This window comes from Mastacembelus armatus, chromosome 5, assembly GCF_900324485.2.
Source record: "Mastacembelus armatus chromosome 5, fMasArm1.2, whole genome shotgun sequence".
NCBI lineage: Eukaryota > Metazoa > Chordata > Actinopteri > Synbranchiformes > Mastacembelidae > Mastacembelus > Mastacembelus armatus.
The window spans coordinates 4,540,307-4,561,666 of record NC_046637.1 but is presented as its reverse complement, the minus strand read 5'-3'; the positions used below and the strand labels follow the sequence as shown (position 1 = coordinate 4,561,666).

At 36.9% G+C, this 21,360-nt stretch overlaps 2 protein-coding genes across 5 annotated transcripts in view; one reads left to right on the top strand and one right to left on the bottom strand.

The window, feature by feature from the left end:
- cenpp (centromere protein P) overlaps positions 1–21,360 on the top strand; it is a 75,329-nt gene that overhangs the window by 27,296 nt on the left and 26,673 nt on the right. The gene's annotated exons all lie outside the window — the stretch shown is intronic.
- Positions 10,240–18,730, bottom strand: aspn (asporin (LRR class 1)). Its single transcript, XM_026306603.2, has 8 exons — positions 18,537–18,730; positions 15,917–16,162; positions 14,281–14,393; positions 12,866–13,079; positions 11,755–11,865; positions 11,435–11,528; positions 11,085–11,223; positions 10,240–10,680 (listed from the first exon to the last, which is right to left on the bottom strand). Exons 2-8 carry the CDS (start codon positions 16,116–16,118, stop codon positions 10,480–10,482), a joined length of 1,074 nt encoding a protein of 357 aa, XP_026162388.1. The 5' UTR covers positions 16,119–16,162; positions 18,537–18,730; the 3' UTR covers positions 10,240–10,479.

The following is a 21,360-nucleotide window of genomic DNA, read 5'->3' as shown; positions in this document are numbered from 1 at the left end:
TATGTGAATGCAACATTTAGAAAATTATAGTGTAAAGTGATAAACTCCAATTGCTCATTGGCATTTATCAAATGTGATAATGTTTTTATGGAGAGTTTAGATCAATGAAGATGGCTGCATCTCTCTTGTACGTCTGGATTGTTTTTTTTGTTTGTTTGTTTTGTTTCTGGAATTGTGGCATATTTATGTGAGCAGAGGTACTAATGATCACTTACTTATAAGCATATATGTTGTGGACTATTGCATACAATATACGCTAGAGCTCTATTATAATATAGTGCTAAAATTTATATTTTATTTTTGGATTGCTCTAGTGGTTTCACAGTAGTTCAAAGTATTCATATGTATTAGTGTTGTTTTAGAGGTTTTACTAAGTCCAAAATGTAGTACACTCAAATTTCATGTCTACTAATATTTAGATTTCCCAACTCAGTAGGGGTGCTGTAGCATCCATCCCAAAATGCCTGTTATATTAGAAAAAATTGTTCACAGGAATTCTGGGTAGATGTGTGCTTACTACTGTAAAGGCCATTTCAAGAAAATATGAGAAGCATCTTAAGAAATTTGGACATGGTGGAGCTGTACCAAAAAATGCACCAATTAAGACCTGAAACAATAAATGTTTACGGCCTGATTCTTATAAATAAAGCAAGTACTTTCTTCCAAATATTTTCACTGTGTTAGCAGTGTTCTATCTAGTGTTTATGGCCTCTGTCTGTTGGTACTGGACAAGAGACCAGCTCTGATTAAACTGTCAACTGAGACATAATAGTTTGAACTAAACCAGTATAAGACATATGGAGAGTATTACTGGCTGTCTGGGTTCCAGTGTGTGGTGGTACTGGATAGTTGTTCTCTGTTCTCTCATGACTACTGGATTTGTTATCCCAGCATTCCTGGCATTTTCCTTCTCCCAGACAAAAACTAAGGGACAGGTTAGTGTTGGCTCAAATGTGATTCATGCTGACTTTGAATCAGTTTACTATATAGCAGTAGTTCACAATGAAGCCCATTATTATAGACCCCCGGGTTTGTCAAGTTTTTAAACTGATTTATTTGTCTGCAAGTCATCTGTCCCTGCTGAGCCTTAGCGTCTACCATCTTTATCAGTATGATAAAGATGCAGGATGTGACTTAGAGCTAAAAGACAGTTTGCACGACTGGGATAAAACAGACAGCACTCACTCATGTTGGACCTGATGTTGCTACATATAAATCTGGATTTTTTGGCAGAGTTAAAGGGTTTATGTTAAAATTAATAAAAAAGGTTATTGCTCAATCATGTGAAATAATTAGGTGTAACATCAGCAGCACTTTTCATGTATAAGTAATAATTTTAAGACGAATATCAATTATTGACTACCTGATATTGAATTTGACACCAGTTACTTTCCCCTACAGGTGAAAATGTTTCTTAGCCTCGTAAACATAGCAAACATGTTGCCATTTGTCTTCGTTCTGTCCCACAATGGTTAGTCAAAATCAATTAGTTCTTAATCGCCTGAAATAAAGCTGAATGAAAGTTCTTCTGTCTCCTGAGTTCCCCACAATGGGAAGCTGGTTGATATTGTCAGGGTCCCTCATTAAAATTAACAACATTATTGGCTAGCTTTCAGTCTTTACTGACACGTGCAGTATGATGGGACCTATTGAAAATATGTGATCTACAAGAGTGTTGCCAAACCAACATGGGACAAATGGAGAGTGGTACTTATTGATTAGGCTCCAGTTGGGTGATATTGGGTCGTTTTCTGTTCTCTGACTACTGAATTTGTTGTCTAGACAGATGGAGCAGACTTTGGTATTTGGGGGAAAAAAGTGTTATACTGGTTCTAACGACTTTTCACCAGAGCGCTCACTATCACCTCATTATAAAGATGATCATTTTCCACTCTGAACTGAGATCACATCTTTCTCCCTTGATGCCCAAGAAACAGGTGGTCATACTTATCAGTAACCTCTTAATAATATCATATTACACATTGTTGAGGTTGTAAACTGTCATTTCTTTTAGGTCTTGCCTGAACATTAAGGTCAGGTAGGGATTTGTATTGGCTGAAGAGACAGGAAAGCAGCAAAAATCACATATATTTAATCAGTCATCAGAAATTTTGTTGATTGGAGAATTGACTTTTAACCAATCTACTCAGCAGTTTGTAAATAAAGATTAAGGTTCTTCAGTTTTAAACCAATTTCTTTAAATGATTGTACTTTTGCTCTAACTTTGAGGTTTTTGTGGGAAACTGATGTGAAGTACAGCATAGCCAGCTAAAAATGGTATGTGCTCTTTTTTCAGCTGATGAATCATACTCGTCCAGTGCTACAGTAACCTACTGTCTTACTCCTATTCTAGTTACAGTTCATCTATATTATTGTTTGTGGTTAAAGTCGATGTGTTTTTCATGTGTGGAGGCAGGGGAATTCTGGGAAGTTCCCATGTTAATGTAATTATGTCTCTTTAATAGGACAGTGTGGTCTTGAATGTTTCCCTCTGTGTTAATTGTGATGAGGAGAACACGGCTGTCTCCTCAGCAGTAGACTCCATCTGGATAAAATCTTTTTTACTGGACCGCTCTTCAAAAGTTCTGGAATTGCCATTGCCACTGGCTAAAATAACACTGTCTGTGATTTTGGCTATGGCTGCCTGTCTGTCTCCTTATTTCTATCCCCCTCTCTCATTTCTGCTCTGCTTTAATTTGCTTCTACCTTATAATAGTGAGTGTGCATCCATTTATAAGATAAATCTCTCAGAATTTTTCTCTTAGGTCCAACAAGTTTAAATGTTTCACCGTTGACTTCTATCTTTTTGTGTTGATTTTACATGCGGCACCTTGAAATAATGTTTAAATCACTATAGGGAAATGTTTTTTAAGCTTGTTTACTCAAATTAGTCTAAAACAGCAGTGAAAAGTGTTAGAGTTTGAATTCAGATTGTACAGGAGAGCTGTGGTTCTGACATTGGCAGGATTGATTTATTGATTGAATAAACTCACATTTACAAACAAACTAATGGTCTATATGTGACCTATTGTGAGTCTCAGAATTTCTGTCACTAGTCTGCAGTTTAATACCACTTTACCTGAATGATGTACCAGAAGCAGTGTCACACTTTATGGCACTCTTTTGATTAGTCACTTTACTTCAGTTATAGTGTAAGTAAAGATAGTACAGCTAAGCTAACTGGTATTACCACCACCTCACATACATCTAATGTGAGAGTTTTTTTTATTTATTTTTTTTCTTTTTGCTTACTTTTTCACACTTTAGATTTAGCACATCATATCACTGTATGATGCAACAGTATTGACTAGTTAGTTTAAAATCACAGGACACAAATGACTGGGCTGGCAGAGACTCAAGTTTGAAATGAACTTGTGAAGCTGCTGAGTTTTTGTTTAACAGATATGGTTTTGCTACTTTTGCTTATATACTTTTATTAGCACTTACTGTTAAGCCTCTCTTTTCTCTTTTACTCTCACACATACACACCATTTCTCACATACATTCATCAGAGGCCAGGTTTTTCCATTCCAGAGCCAGACAGCAATTGGCTCGTTGTCCCTGTTGCTCATTTTTCATGTCAGTCTTTTCCCCGCAGAAAGCATCACTGCTGGGATTCTCTCACATGAACAAACAGACCTTTCAGTCTTTGCCTTTAAACATTTTAATTTCACTGGCTTCATTTAGTCTTGGCTCTTCTTTGGAGTTGGTGGTGTATTTTTTTTGTAGGTTTTTGCATGGGTGTCTGTATGTTTTGGACAGTGAATGTGTGTTGAGAGAGCGCCAACAGACTAAATGTCTAATTTTCTCCAAATTTGAGAGTTTTTGCAGTGATATTGGCATCCTGACGTGTTTGATTCTGCTTTGAAAGTGTACACAGCCGTCTGGGAAGGCTTGGTGCCTCATTAGTTGTTTGGATTTTTTGGCAATAACCATGGTTGATTTGCTGTGTGCCGAAAAACGTGATGATGTGGTAGTTGACAAAATATTGATGATCTGTAATAATTGTGTTTTATGGTTTGTTGGGATGCTTGAACTTGTATCTGTTAACATTGCACAAACATGCAAAGCAGCTTGTTATGCTACTAATGCAAAAATGTCCTGTTGTTTTCCTTCCCCATGCATTTATAAACATAACCTGAGAGCTAAAATGCAGGACTATTTCCACACTAATCCATGGTGACATTGTGAATTTGTGTTTTCAGGTTGTTTACATTGAAATACAACAATAATGCATATATATGGGCATTGACAGGAATTCTAATATACATTCTTCCTCAGAACCAAGTCTATACAGATGCTGTTATTAAAGGTAATTCTGTGAGGTAAAAAAGCATGAACAGCCAGATGATCAGAGGAGAAAATCTTTGGGGTTAGACAAACAGATCTGGAAAAGAAAATATGCTGTGTTCAACTGGCATATTGAAGCAGCCCTTGGACTTCACTTTTTCTCTGCATAGCACAGACTCATTTGTAGCTCTTTAAGGGGAAACTTAAGAAAGTAGAAAGAAGATGCTGGGGTGACCTTCCAACTTATTGTGATCTCAGTAGAAAGTCTATTAAAATGTGGAACCCCAGCATTGAAAAGAAACACTGACATTCTTCTTACTGGAAAGTTAATGACCTTTAGAAGGCAATGTGATATTTCAGTGGTCTTGTATTCATCAGTGAGTTGTGAAGGGATTAATGAGGTTTCCTCCAATATGAGGACTGGCTGAGAGCAGTGGCCCACTCCTGATTAATGACTCTAACATTGCCCACTTTGTCCTGAGGTTTGTACCCTGGAAACCTAAGCTTCCTCTGTGCCTCCTCTGCGTCCTCTGTTGGTCTCTATCCAGCTTTTTCCAGACTCATAGCATAATCAAAGTCATCCACTTCATCCTCTGTAGACAAACATGTCAAATACAATATTAAAAACGACAAATCATAAAATCCCAGTGTTTCTCCCAACATTTTTTTTTTTGATGCAAAGTATTTATGACACTCCAGGCATCAAATACCTAATCATCATTGATTTCATGTTCAACAGGTTTGAGTCTCATTTTGCTGCACCTGAAATGTCAGCATAACGCCAAATTATTAAGTCAGGTTGGATTCACAAGTGGCACATCTGACACTAATCTAGTTTTAAAGAGCAATAAATGGGTCACATTTTTAGACAAAAATCTGTCATTCGGTGGAATTTTAAAAGCCATAAAATTCTAAAATTAATCTTCGCTGGTGGAGTCAAGTCGCAGAGCTGCTGGAGCTTACACTCCATCTACAGCTCATCATCTGAGGCTGTGACATAATTATACAGTCTTATATGGTGTGCCCTGCTTTATGACTTATGAAAAGGTCCTTGATAAGAAAAATATTAACAATAGTTTGAAAGGATGGCCAAAGAGGAGGACATATAGAAGCTTTGGAAATGCAATCTGTAGTTGGTTGGTTTTGGACTTAAAATATTGGATGTGCAAATAGGGACAGCTGATTAATCTTCCCATGCAGTTAATGTAGACAGGTTCCTAAGAAGAGACAATAAATCCAGCAAACATTTTCAGTATTACAAAAGTGTCTAGCAGCTTTTCACCAGAAAGAACTTACTGAGGCCTGGAGATGAGGAGGAGTCGACTAAAAGAGAAAAACGAGGTAAAGATTAAGACTGATGAGAATGGATGATACTTCGGGGATCTTTGTGGGAATATTGCATCATTGCAGCAACAAAGATCAAATAAAGAAATATGGTAAGATCTAATGAAGAGTAGAAACCAAGGGACTGGAAAAGGAAAGTGCAGATGATTTTCTTATGTCTCCCAAATATAATTAAAATTATAATCAAAATCTTTTTTTTAATGTTATTGCAACATGACAATTGCTAAAAGTACTTGTCAGTCTGTTCACAGCATATATAGGATATTGATTATAATTGTCAGCAATAGTTGATTGTACCAAGTAGAGATACTATATCACCCAATGAAAAAAAAAATGTTACCGAGGTTACACGATGTTTCCAAGAAAATCACCTCACTTGTTTATTACATGGTTTCACTGTATTGCTTAGTTTTCCCTTGTTCTTAATAAACCTTATATTACATTTTAAAAATATTTATTTAGTAATGTTAGCGAAAGTGCTCCTTATTTGAGTTTAAATGATGGGCCCCCACTATAAAATACTGTTCAAGCACCTGAATAACTCGTGACAAGTTTGAGTGAATGCCCCTCTGGATTGTTGGATACTGATCCAACAGAGAGTGGACAGACCTTGTTAACATGCTATAAGTCTGTTTGTTCAGGGATGTGGCAGCTGCTATTTGAACAGGTAGAGCATCCTCAGACCACTGAACAATTTATTTTTCTGACTGTGTAAGAGAGCAGACTATAGAGAGAAGTCATGGATGGAGTATGAAGTGGAAGACATGAGAGGAGATGACAATAGTAAAGTTGAAGATAGGAGTAAAAGCACAGGGTGGATAGAGGTAAAAGCTCCAAAGTTAGAACCATTTTCTGTGTGTGGCTGTGAGACGTGGCAGAAAGAGGCCTGGCCAAGCAGCAGATCTGTTCCATATGTTTCCTGAAGAAAAAGAGAGGGAGGCAGCTCTCCTCTACCCCACCCACAGCACAATTTAAAAAGACAAAACAGTTGAGAAGCAAACCATCCACTGCACAGTACATTACAGTACTATACTGCAAGTCAGCCTCATTTTCCATAGATATCAGTTTCAAGATGGATGTGATGAAGGCTGGTGCTGGGCTTTTGGGAGTCTGCAGGGAGCTGGCTGCTGTTTGACTGGGGCCTCCCACAGACTTCCAGAGATGGCAAAGAAAACACACTCAGCCTGTCACATTTTCACATTGGTTTCATCACATGTATCCTTCCTACTGGTGTGTTTCACCATTTTAATTGTTTTTCTCAGTAAGGCAGGAGTGAGGATCTTCTGTGCCCAGCATCATCAACTATCACCTCCATTTTTAAAAAACAAAAAAAAAAACAACTATCTAATGGACATTTGAATATGCTGGAAAATGGTTAACCCCTTTCTCTTCATAACCGACAACCCACTGTTTTACATGTAATGGATTCCTAACCAGGTTATCCCCCACATGATCATCCTGTTACAGCAGGATCATGACATTCAACGCATTAAGGACATGTAGCTTGCAGCTCTAATCAGCTCTACAAAGTGTTTTACTATCTCTGCTCTCATTGTTTTGGTCTTGTAGCTTTACTATGTTGGTTTACTCTTAGCTCTTTAATCAGCATTGTTTGCAGCAGCAGTTGTTTTCAGGAAACATGCTTTGTTAAACAGACTGTACACTTCATTGTCAGCAGGAAGTGGTTGACAGATAAAAGTAGAATAGCTAATGATGAAAGTGAAACTTCTGGAGGATAAAGACCCAGACAGTTTTCTCAGAAGTTAAAAAGAGATGGATTTCTGTGCTTAGATTTGTCAACAAATAAATGCACGGTGTAACTAAACTATTGTTTAGCAAACATTAAGCAATATTTTCTTTATCAAATTTAGCTGATATAGAAAATTTGCTTCATATTAACTGTACATAAATAATAGTATAGAAAAGCAAGAAAGTAAATATACCTGTGAAATGAACCCTTTGGAATTACCTGCATGTGTTTATACATTGTATATTTTCTAATATTGCACAATACACCTTAATTAAATACTTCATTCAAACATTCACAGTGTAAGTTGACAAAACTATGTGAGCTGTTCTGCTAATAACAAAAGCTAATTGGAATCAGGAGTTTGCAAACCTGGAATGAAACAAGACTGGAGGTGTGGGTTAGGGCTGCTCTGAATTTGAAAAAATACTTAGCTGCTCACAAGGGCCATCTTTTGATGTAAACCATATTCCCCCCCCACACACACACACAAAAAAAGAGGGATCTCAAAAGACTTATAAGCCTAAATTGTTGATTTGTGTAAACCTGGAAATAGTTTGAAAGTAATCTCAAAGAGTTTAAATACTACAGTTAGACAAATAATGGAAACCATTTAGTTCTCTAGTTACTCTCTTTGAAGGTAGTTACTCAGCCAAGATGCAGACATGCAGGAAGGTAAAAACGTAGCAGCTAAAAATCTAAAAGAATAACGGGAGCTGATTCACATATGTGTCATGAGTCGAACTTAATCTTGGTGCATGGAGTACTGTCATTTGGTGTTCTCCAAAATAAAAACATTACTGTGTGCCTGAAGTTCGCCAAAGATCACCTTGATAGTCCACACCTATTGGGAACATGTTTGTAGATTGATTGTGTTGCATGGGAGACTGTGTATGGTGTAAAAAGGACATGGCATACTGAAATGAAGGCATCATACCAGTATTTGTTAAAATATTCATTGTGATGCTTGTTATTAAGATGATTTTGATCACATTTTATAACCAGTTAATGCAAAACACCAGAGAATTCTGAAGTTTTGCATATTTATTTATATTTATTTGTTTTTTATTTTCTTGTTTTCTATTATTCAAACATAATTTATTGTAAATTTGAGTCAAGAACATCACAAACTGAGATATCTGAGATACCTGCAATCCTGAATTCAGGGGAGATGTGAATAAAATGATGCACTGGGTAGTTGATATTTGTGTGAGATGGTATGATGCTGCTATTATGTAAGAGAAAAGTCTTCAGCATGAGTCATCACTGTAGTGTAGCATGTCATTCAATATTATTTTAATTAATGTAGAAAGGAGGCTGGAAAGACCTGTCAGTATTTTCCAAGTATGGCTACTAGAGATGCTTATTTTAGAAGAAGGATACTTAAAACAATATCAAAGTTGAAGAATAGAGGGAGAATCTCTCAAAAAGACACATCAGCAACTTTGATTAAAAATATGTGCTGGTTGTTTTCAGTTTTGTGGATCTATCTCCAGATCTCCCCTGACACCAAGTGCCTGTAACATGTTGGTGTGTAGTGACATCTGCCGGTCGATAATGAAATAGCTTAACTGCTCTCTGCAGCTTCTCCAAAGTGTGGATTTGTTGTTTTTCTCTCTCTTTTCCATCAATGTAAACTGAATCTTTACAGCTGTGGGTCATATAAAACAATATGTCAGCTTCAACTCAGCGAACCTTTGATGGAAAATTTTACAGGCTAATCTATGTCAGTTAATAAAAAGTAAAAGGTTATTTGCAGCCTTTCTAAGAATGCACTCCACACATCACTTTGTTTGGTGTGAGATTTCATTTTAATTTGAACAAAAATTTGCCATTACAAAATCAATTCATGCAGTGTTTTTGAAAACAAAATCATTTATAATGAATCTCTTCGTGGATTAATCAAGTCAAATTAATCAAATGTGGCTAATATTACAAATTTGTGAGAATGTGTAAAGACAAAATGATAAAATCAAATGTTAATCCAACTTAAACCCACTTTCAATTTGACAAAAAGTAACAATAAACTAAATAAATATAGCACCATTTCAGAGGAAAGAGGGGTCAGGATGTACATTATTTGCTGATCATTTCAAACTGTAGTTCACTTAGTTGTTATAGTTAATTGAAACAAAGTGACTTATTGAGTACATTTTAGATTAATTACTGAGAATCAATCTATCCCCAACCCTGCAGAGGACATTTGTGTCAAAGACAATGTAGCTTTTATCTTCTAAATAAAGACAATTCAGACACCAACATACAGGCAGAAATTGGACTTGAGTGACTTATTGCACTAAATAATGCCAGCATCATTCATTGACTGTACAGACTTCTGCTGGAAGGAAACTGTTGTAGTTTAACTAGTTTTTTTTTTTTTTTTTTTTTTTTTTTTGGCTTTTCTTTTTTTGAAGCTACATTTGAAAAAAAAAAAAAAAAGCATCAGTATATATATATAATATACGTAAATGACAAAAGAGGATAAATGTCTCTTGTTTATGGTACAAAACTTTTACACTAAACTGTATAATTAAAAGATATTAAAATTAGAAAGGGACGTACTAAAGTCAAGTCAAGTCGCTCAATGTATTTGCTGGATGGTTTTGCTCAAAAAGTCACCAGTGAGAGGCGCTTTAGTCCTGCAAAGGCCTTCACAGCAAAAGTTGAGGGATAAAAGGTAGCGCATCACTTTACAGATTGTACCTTGTGAAGATAGGCAGTGCTGTTGTTATATTATATTTTACAGCTGTTCATGTAATTATATCATCCCTCTACTGTGCACTGTCTGCAGCTGATGAACATATTAATATTCTTCATCAGCACCGACATCCAGACAAATTTTTTTCTTTTTCTTTTTCTTTTTCCTGACTTTCACCTGACTCAGAACTTTTGTGTAAATTGTACCAACATTCAAAATTCTACTGGTTCTAATATATATCAATGTAACGATTTTTTTCTCATTTCCTGAACAGTTAACACTTCAGGAATATGTCATTTTTTTATTTATCTGGATTATTTCCAGTTCCTTATATTTTAATTAGGATGTCGGCAGTCGGCAGTCATTGTCAGAGCTGTTGGGAATCCGTCATTTTGACTCGCTACTTCTTTCTGAAGTTTCCAAACTGAACGCCTCGCCGTCCACTCACACAGCGAAAGGTGGCGGGCGGGATGTTCCAGTAATTCACAGGGTTGGCAAACAGACTGATGCCTATGTACAGGTTCTTCTTTACACTGGGTACGATGGGACAGAAGTCGTTGATTCCCACACCGCTGATTTTGTTTTCATGGAGGAAAATCACCTGAACAGAAAAAAAAGAATTTATTTTTTAATCAAACTAACCATGATTGGGATTACTGCTGACTTAGAAACCACAAATCACAATCTTTATACTGAGACAAAAGCTGGAACAGTCATATTGGAAAGTTGGACATCATTTATAGCTCTAGGTTGCTGAATTGACGGAAACTGATGAATTCGAGATGGTTTAACAACTTAACAACTTCACTGTTCCCTTTAATAAGTTGCACCTCAGGGATTGTAAGACTTCATCTTTGTCTGCCTTTTCTTTAACTTCTGCTCAAACTACACTATAAGTCTTTGAACAATCATAACTCTACAGTCAACACTGTATAAATTTGTGACATGCAACTTAGTCTGCTGATACTGATTAAAGTGCTAGATTTGCTGCAGTGTCGAACTCACCTGGAGATAGCGCAGCGAACTCAGACCCGGTGGGACTTTTTTCAGACGGTTGTTGTCCAGGTGGATCTCACGGATGCTTGGGGTACTGACAAAGCTGCCATTTTCAACGAACTTGATCTGGTTAAAACCTAGTCCAAGCCTGTGAAGTGACATGTATCACTGCTTGTGAACTGCAGAAATAAAGAAATGATAAAGCTACACTACATGCCACTAAGAGCTAGGATTAAAAACTTCTGTCTTAAAACTTTTGTTTTAAAATAGAGTTAAAGTAATTTGGAAAAGGTGCACAAAAATTTGGCATACTGGAGATTATATTTGGAGGTCACTTTATAAGATAATAAGGTCTTCACCTCTCTAGATTTTTATATCTTTTGAAGTCTTCTACTTCCACCTTAGAGATTTTGTTGTAGTCGAGGCTCAGGTATATGATCGAGGATGGTAGGTCTGGATGATACAAAAAAAGCAAAATTACCAATTTATAGTAGTAGTTCATAAGTATGGTTTTAGTAATTATCGAGAAACAAACCTATTAAAGCCTCATATTAACAAGCATTAGTGGTGTTTGTGCCACATTTAGTTGTACAGTTGAGGTCCAGTGTAGTAAGACTGGTGGAGAAAAGAAAGTAAAGTTTACCATAGTTAATTTAGCATGAGACGAGTGGTTTTCTACCTTTTGGCACAGAGGTCAGTTTGGCCTCTGCTACACCAATATACAACGTTGACAAGCCGTTAAAAGCTCCCAGCTCGATCCCGCTGTTGGCCAGAGGGTTGGCACCCAGCTCTGTTTGTACAAGCACAAAATAACTGATTTGATTATTAATGATCCATGATATCTATGCGTTAGTCATTATATATTACCTGAACTTCCCTTTGGGGATTAGTAATGTTTATCTTATCTCCTGATTACAATATATGTTACAGTGATTTGTGATGCTTTTCATTTGCTCTTAGAGATCTTTTAAATTTTGCTTACATATAATATTCTTCTATAAAAACTAATCAGGGAGCTCTGTTGAAAAAACTTGACGCTAGTCATCTTATTCCTTTTGTCAATATAGGTCCCAACACTGTTGCATTTTAGCTAAACTATATTTTAAAAGTTTCTATTTTAATATCTTAAAGGACCAGAATTTTACTTACTACACTTTAGAAGGCCTTTGAGGGGCAGTGTAAACATGACCATTTAGAACTTCTGTCATGCAACCCCTCACAGATGTACAGATACAGAAAGTAGAATTTGGACCTCTCATGGTTGGCTGTCGTCTTATAGAAGTAATGTTTTTTTTTTTGGACCTCAATATTTCTTTACTATGACCACCTTAGGTAGTTCCATAATTCTAAGAACGTTTTAATTAATAGTGTTTTATTGTCATGTTGACACTCAAAACAAGGCACTTCGTTTCCTAACATTGAGTGTTGTTTAACTGTTACCACCATCTTTACCCAACTTTCACCAAGTCGATTGAGTTACACCAACTTAAGCCAAAACCCAGCCATAGAAGTCACTGGTCACAGAATGCGAATTACTAAATAAATGGTCATATTGGTCATTTTGCAATGTAGTGAGAACTTTTTTTTGAAGACTTAATAGCACTAGTACTGCATTGTAGCAGTATATTTATCACTTTTCTCTAATCAAAGCCTGGCTAAATCGCTGAATAAACTGCTACAGTGTTTGAGTTGAATGAAGACCTGCAATCTTGTCTTTGACAAAGGACTCGTAGCACCTGGTCTTAAAGAAGAATGATTGCATCTAATCTGATACAGGAAGCTGAAATTACCCAGCACATGGAGTTTCCTTAGGCCTTTGAATGCATCCTTCTGGATTCTGTTTATCTTGTTTTCATGGAAACGGAGCTCAATGACATTGCGAGGCAGGTTTGCTGGGATCTCAGTCAGCAAGTTGTATGAGAGGTACAGCAGTCTGAGATGGTCCATGTTTCGGAAGGCTCTGGGGTGAATCTTTGAGATCTTGTTGTTGATCAGAAACAGGCCCTGTTGTGGAAAAAAATAATAAATTAAGACGTAGTTGAGTTATGGCAGGTTTTGTGAAACCATTGTTTCTAAGGTCAATGGCACTTTCATGGTCAATATTGATAACTTTGACAAGAAAGAGAATATTTACACTTTTATTTGACAATTTTAACAAAAGGAATTACAGAATACCTTCACTGCTGAAATTTTTTGGTTGGTACATATTTTGATTTCTTTTTTGTTCTCAAATATCAAGACTTAAATCAGAGCAAAGATCTGAGTAACGCTGGAATTCGGGAAAAGAGTCACATAAATCAACTAAACCCTGTTCTGGTCAGCAATAAAGCTGAGCAAATTGTGCTCAGTAATACAAAGCTGTGGATGCAGATAGCTTTCATCGTTTGCTCTGATACAGTACAGAGTGTTATGCCTTGATGTGGTTTATACCCAGCTGGGTAAACAGCAACTAGATTAAAGACAAATTCATCCATACTCATCAGCTGTGATCTTTATACAGAGGAACTGTCATTTCATAAGGCTGCAGGCTACATCTGGACTAAAATTAGTGGGCTGTTTCTTCTTACGCTTAAAGAATCTTAAAAGCTACAAGATGGTATTGTCATTCAGTTGCATCTTAAGTCTGGGCTCATCTCGACATGTTATTGCTATAGTATGAAGTCACTGGTGCTGAAATTGTTAACATTTGTTCAGTAGAGCAAATGGTGACATTTTTGCTTCTGAGACACTTTTGGTGTTGTTTAGTGCTAAATACATGTATATTTAATGACCAGGTTTTTAGTGGTGTGACTCTAGTGATGCCACTGTTGGGTATGGGATTGTGAGGGGGAAATCGATTTACATTGTGATTTTCACAACAGCACTGAGTTGAATTTGTTCCCCTAAGCAGCAGGGGGAAAGATTGGCACTCTTAATTATTCAGTACATTAGTAGATTCCATAGATTTGCCTGCCACTACATGTACAGAGTGATACAATACAGCTTTATGCTTGAGAAATTTCACATTTATGTCTGGTTCAAGAGATGTGACTGGAAATGATTTGCTCATGTAGTCTGTTTTCATGCAATGGATTTATGTAATTCTTCACTTCTCTAACTTCAGACAGGCCTAATGTTTACTGTAGGTCTGACCAATGTTAACAAGAAGAGGTTATGGTGTTCATTATTATCTACAGTGCAAACCAGTTCTCAAGGTATGTCTTACATAAAGCTTTTGAAGACCTTTAAAATCATCCTCCTTGATCTCAGTAATATCATTGTTTTGGAGGTCTATCATTACAGTGTCTTCCGGAATCTTCTCAGGAATAGAAATCAGACCTGTTGGCAGAAGACAAATAGAAATTAAGAACTGTGAAGAGACTTGGTCTCCAATAATTTGATTCTTTGATACATGAGAACATACATGATCCTACTGCAGAACATACTGTAGAAGACGATTCAGAAACAGTTTTCTATACATCAGAGTTTAAGAAAGTTCGATTTAAAGATCTTTGTGGCAATGGGCCCTAGCAGGTTTTGTTGCAGTAAAGAAAGTTGACGCGAGAGGGGCTGCTTTACTCTGATTGCACCACTCATCAGCTACATCATGTACTGTTCAGTCATTTGTTATGTACAGAGGAGATTGTCATGGTAGGTTAGCTGAGTTATGCAATAAAGGAAGTGATAGTGATGATGTTGATTTTAACTGTAAAATAGGTCATTGTAACCCATAAGTATAACCTGATGCATTCATGTGCTGATATGTTTTCCTGTTTACACCAAATACTTTTAGAAAAACACGTAAAATTGAGTTTTAAAGAAGAGTTAACTTGAACAACAAATGGATTGTGTGAGGTAGTACACCAAAATAACAAAACATCAGATTAGGATGCTGGAAAATGCCTCAAAATGTTGTTAGCTTTCTGACCTCATATTACTGTCCTGAACACTACCAGTCTGCCTCCCTCCCTAACCTCTGCCTCCCATTAAGATTGAATTCTGATGTGATTGGACACACATTTTAGAGGTCCACATATTCCAGTTCAAAATTTAGTTGAGCTGAACATTGACCTTGAAATCTGGCAAAAATCTTGATTTGGAAATGTTGAACATGATGCCGCAAAGCAAGTCTCTTTGCATTGCTGTCAAGTTTGGTGTGTAAACACTGCTAAGCTGCATTGCTTCTATGAATCATAAGTCAGCGTGGACCTGGAGAAATCATGATTTCTAATTCTGGCCATTGCTAATGCTCATATTGTCAGTTTCTGATTACAGCAGTTAGTGTCAGATAGTTTTCATGGGTTCATGGGTTGGTCACTGGTTGCTAAATGATGTGTCAGGATTTGTAATTAAATGTCCCCAAAACGTCTGTGTATTCAAAGACTGATATGTTTAATCTGTCTCCTAAAAACTATTAATCATTAGTGAGTCAAACTGTTGCACTGGTTAACATGTTGCACAAACTGCACTTTATTTAACCTAATCACACATACACTGTCCTGCTGCTAAAAATACTTAGACCACAAAATGTGGATTGTTCTGCCACTGAAAATAGACTCCAACTATTTCTTCTCATTTGGTTAATATTTGTTACAAAAATTCTGAACTTTGTTTCAGAGCGATTTAAATCTTCTTTATAGAGCTGAAAGACACAGACTCTAAAGACTATTACTAGCCAGACTAACACCTTGTTGGTCATTTTGTTCTGTGATTTGTTGTCTAAAAGAAAAGTATAGCAAAATGCCAGTCTACTCTTGAGAGCAGTTAAAGAATAAGATGCTTTGTGACATTCACCATTGTATCCTACACAGTAATTGCATAAGAACTAGCTAATTTTGAACCACTGTGGGATGTGTTCTGACCCTGGTCAGAGCACTGCACCACCCTGGGAGAGCAATGGCAACCAGATGGACAGTTTTCATCCTCATAATCATCATCGTCCTCATCATCATCCAAATCGGACATCATGATGTCATAGTTTTTCATGAAGTCCATGACGTTGATTGGCTGGTATGGTTTGGCATTGCCCAGTGCCAGTAGGCAAAGCAGGAGGAAGACCCTCATGGTTTAATTAGATGACTGCTCAGTGAAACAGCAACTAGGGACAGCTGTAGGAAAAGACAGAGAATAGGTTAGTGCTCAAACCAATAAGCCGGACTAGACGCTGATGTAATGGCACCTAAGCATTGGAAATTCACCTAAGCATTGGAAGATTTTTCAGTATTTTTGTTTTTTGTGGTAACTCTGTCCACAAAAATGCTGGAATGGACAGTGGTATATTTTAGACATGGCAAGTTCTGTGAAAGTTTTTTGATATGGTATCTATTGATCTCAGCATGGCTTTGAAATGCACAAACCACTGCCACCTACAGAATGACTGAAAAGTGAACAAGGAAGAGTTTCACTGCGTCTGTTTTTCATCACTTTTAACAGGTTCAGGTCTTCACAGTTCCACACTTGCAGCAATACAGCTGAAACCAACACTTTATCAGACAGAATATATTTTTTGCCCAGCTAATCCTGTCTCGTTCTCTATTAGTCTGAGCCAAGAGGACCTGAGAAGTGCTTTTTTTTTAAATATCATGTAGTTCTCTCATGGCTCTCCAAAACACAAGCCCAACCAAGTTGTGGTGGAACACATGGCTTGGTGTAACATGGGGGGAGTGGTTTGCTGGTTTTTAAAGTTAATTTTAATTTAAAAAAAAAAAAAAAGTAACACAGCAGCACTTTGCTGTGATCTCTGCATAAAAATGCTTTTAGTGACACCTACTATTGCTATTGCTCCTGGCACTGGCCCCTGGCCACAGTGCACTGCAGAGGTAGATTTGCACGTCATGGTTAACAGTAATATTATACGACCATTCAGTCAAGAGGTATTTACTCCTGTTGCTGGTTTTCCTGTTGTAGTCTTTCTAACAACCGCTAGTCTGGAGTGCTAGAGCCACTGAAGCTGTAGTAACCATTATGCTCAACTGTGCATGAGTTCAGTTTCACTTTCGCAGCCTGGTGTGGGAACGCTTTGCTGCTAAAACGGTATATGGGGAAAGGGTCTGCAGAGTTCTTTGAGTAATTGGTTTCAGTAACTGCTGCACTTTTTTCTACCAATGTTTCCATGAGACTCTGAAAAAAATCTTCTGGAAATGAGTTCTCGAGGCCAACATAAATATTTCTCCAGCTCTCACCTATTCTCCATCTGCGGTGATTCACAATATGATTTATACATCTTCCTGTATTACATATTCACACAGTCAGAACCGAGGGGCCAACATCATCTTGTTGCGTGCCTCTGCGAATCTTGATGGATTCTGAGCCCTTCTGATGATCATTCAATCCACCCACAAATATTTGTAGTGGTCGAGTGTCCTGCTGCAGTAGCACATACCACTATCCCTTCTTCTTAACCCAGGCTTTATTCCACATGTAGAACAAAAGTCTGTTTTCTTAATATGTGCTTTTGCAACTTGACAGTAAGTTGGAGATACCTCTCCTGTTATTGTGTTTTTCTGTCACTTGATGAAACGAGCCTTGAAAATGGATCCAGTATTACCTCACTTAACTCCGGTCAGACTGGTGCAGGTAAAGTGTTTTTGTTCAGTCAGAATACATTCAGCTCTCAAGAGGATTGCATTTCATAAAACATCTAAACCAGATGGACATTCCCAGCCTTTTTTCCTCTGTGATCCCTGCCTCCATCAGGACTCTCATACACTAACTCACTCTTGCTTATGGCTGCAACTTTTAATAATTTTCATCACCAAAAAACTTGGTCATTTTCCCAAATATTGGTTCAGTTTAGTCTATATGTAAGAAAATAACGAAACCTTTTCATCTATAATCAGCTCAAGATAAATCTTCAGTCCAGAAACCAAATATAATCAATTTAGTTATATGAAGTAAAGAACTGTAGTTCTGCAGTAGACAATTAATTTTAATAACCAACATTTATCAGATTTATTGCTAGATCATTTTCTCTTAATCAGCCTATCAATTAATTGTTGCAGTACTTACTCCCCTGAAAGCTATTGTCTGGCTGACAATTTACCTCATGTGTTTGCATTTACAACATGTAATTACTGTACTCCATGGAAAACTTTGCATTTTTGTGAAATGAGATCACATTAAATCAACTACAAGCAAGTAACACATAAATGACTACAGTATTCAATATAAAACCCAACCATCAAACATTACTTTTCTTTCAGATTGTTTCCTATTTACTTCATTTAAAATATGAGCTTTTGAAATTTGTACAAACATTAAACTCACCCAGAAATAAGAGCACTGAAAATAGAAAACAGTTTCTACTAGAGAAGAGAACAAGATCGGATGGTGAAAAAGATTAAGGTGTTCAGCAGAGGTCTTGTAAACCGACCTACACACCTCACAGATGTTTCCTTCTCTGAAAGTAAAATGTATCTGATTGACTTATTAAAGACTTTAAAATGATTAGGTGTTAAGAATTAAATCCAGGGTGTGTCCTACCTCAGCTGTCAGGTGTGTTTGTGTCCCACACAATGAGCAGAGCAGCAGCAGCAGAGTCCAGCTGGAAGGCTGAGAGTTGGATCTTCAGTCAATACATTCCCAGTGAACGGACAACAGCATCACCCTCTCTCTCCAGAAAAAAAAAAGAGAGAGAGAGAACACCCCCACTGATGGAAAACCTCTACTGTTAGGGTGAGAGGTTCAGTTTCAGTAAAGAGCTCTTGACTCTCTCAGTGATCACACCATCTGTACGTCTCAGGGACTTATTTGAAAAAGCATTGTTGAAACTTTAGTCATGTGCTTTTCATCGGGAGCTTTGAAGTGATGCCAAGACAGTTAACTTCTGACTCCTAAATGCTCAAACCTTTATATAGAACATACAGTACTGCTGGGTCTGTGACCTCCCCTCCTTTCACGAGACTGCCCTATTCAATATTTTGCACTAACATGAATGGGTCTTTCACTGAGGCCTGTTGGCACTGGATTAAACAATAATAGTTGGCCTGCACAGCTGTTTTCTCAGTGAGACATCAACAGTATTTGTTCATAGTAACCATCTTCTATGCTGAGCACTGGTATATTTAAATAAACATCAATGAAATAATGAGCAGGAGGAGGCTGAATGAATCTTGTCTTCAGGTACTAGTAGATATTTGTGGTCAATATAAGATGAATATAAACTGTTACTTAGCCTCTTTGACAGTATTACCTGTGCTAAAATATACTGCATGAGATAAGTTGAAATGGCAAGAGACTTTTCAAGACTTTTTTTCCAGTGTTTTTGATGGATCTTTTTCACTGTTTTGTAACTTTTCTTTAATGCTAAACAATTTTAATTGTCAAAAAACAGGACATAACAGTATATATTCAAAGTGCTTCTGAACTCTTTTAAATATATGGTTATAAATAACCAAAAGAATATACGATGAGGAAGTAAATCAGTTAATTCTCTATGAGAATTGAGCATCAAGACAGCAGCAGCGAAATAAGTTTTAAAATTTACCATTATCAGTTCATGAGAGACCTGAGAACACTCTTTCAAGCTATTATTAGTAAATTATTACGAAACACATCACTGTAGCACATAGATGTAAGATTTAAGCTCTGTAGTGTTTCATGATATCGACACGCATTTTAAAAAATATGAAGAATCCCATTAGGGAATAACTTATCTTACCCATGCACGAATTTGTTAAATGACTTGTTCTGACTTACCTTGGTACAAGCCATCAGTCATCTGGTTGCTTTGTGTTATTATAGAAAGAGAGGGAGACAAGGAACACGAGACACTTTACAGCAACAAATCAACCTTATTTATTTTTTGTTGGATTCTGCATGATGTGTATAATAACAAGACACAATAGGAAAGCCTTAAGTGTTATGCCTGAAGCAGAAATGAGAATTACCTCCCAAGAATGGAAAAGCTAACAGGAACTTGCTCTCTCAGGGGTTCATGTGTTATACTATTACTTTTTCCATTTAGTGCTGGCATTTTCTGCTGAGCTGAGCTGGAACAGCACTGTAAGGCAACTTATGGCAGAGGCAGACCATCCAAATATGCCCTGGTTTGGCAGTCAGACCCACCGAGATGGGAGCGGGTCTGTGTTCTGGTTTAGTGCATCTTCTCAGAGAGGAAGTCATATTTTCCACACCATTTTAGATCTGGTTAAATAATCATCTTATCAACAAGAAGCCTGTTTATTACTGTTATTTCTCTAATACAGTGGTTTTTTTTTCAAGGTTGAATTGCATTTATAAACTTCAGTTTACTCAATAAATGTAAAAACCTAATGTCCCATGCCACAGCAGAGCTATGGATTGTGCCGCCTCTACAAATATTTTGGGATCATTTTCAGCTGACTCTTTTATTTAAGCTTCTTATTCAACAGCGTGTGAAACAACTTAGTATATTGAAATTCCATTTGTATTTTCAACTGCAGTGCTGTCCTCTTTATGCATGTACCTTCTCAATGCATGCATGACAGTCCGTTGATGACAGACAGTCTGATTTTCCATGGGCTCTCATCAGGTCAGATGTTCCTCTATGTCCTCACCCAGGTTTAAGGAAAGGGCATGTGTGTTTTAATGGGAACCTGTGAGACCTTTTTAAAAAAAAAAAAAAAATGCAAACCACTTGTTTTTGTTCCAAAATTCATTTGTATAGTTCCTGAAGTTTGCACTTGAATTACATTTTTAATAGTCTAATGTTACTTCTGTCTGGAATATTTTGCCACTCTATGCCAAAATAAAATAGTTTCTCCAGTGTTTTAAATTAGTTTACATTCTGGATTTGTCTTATTTTATTAAATAAAATGAAAGGCAACAATAGTTCATTATTAAAACATCAACTTCCAATAGTGAGGGAGCTGCCTAATCACCATTAAAAGGGTTAAAACCTCCAGTTCTGTTTCCAGACCTCTTTACAGTCACAGCTTCATAGCTGTGTGCTGAAACAATACCCTGCTATGAGCCAGATTTTATGATTAAACAATGCCATTTTCCAAAACATTATCCTGATGTAAACCTGTCTTTGCTTTCCTTATACTGTGAGAGGATAGAGGCTTTGCTGTGCTCTGCAAAGACCTTTAGTCAAACAGGGGAAAAACAACCTTCAATATGTTGATTTTTTTTTTTAGTTTTTTGTTTTTTTTTCCTTCCTTTGAGCTGTATGTCTATCATGCTGTCATCTTCTGTTTAGGGTGATCTTGTGCGTGAAAACCTCTGGTTTGCCACAGAAATATTTCATTCAGTAGCTTTAATAGTCCAAAGAGGGAAATTGGTCTGTGGTAGTAAAAAAATCAGTGGCGTAATTGTTGGAATTACA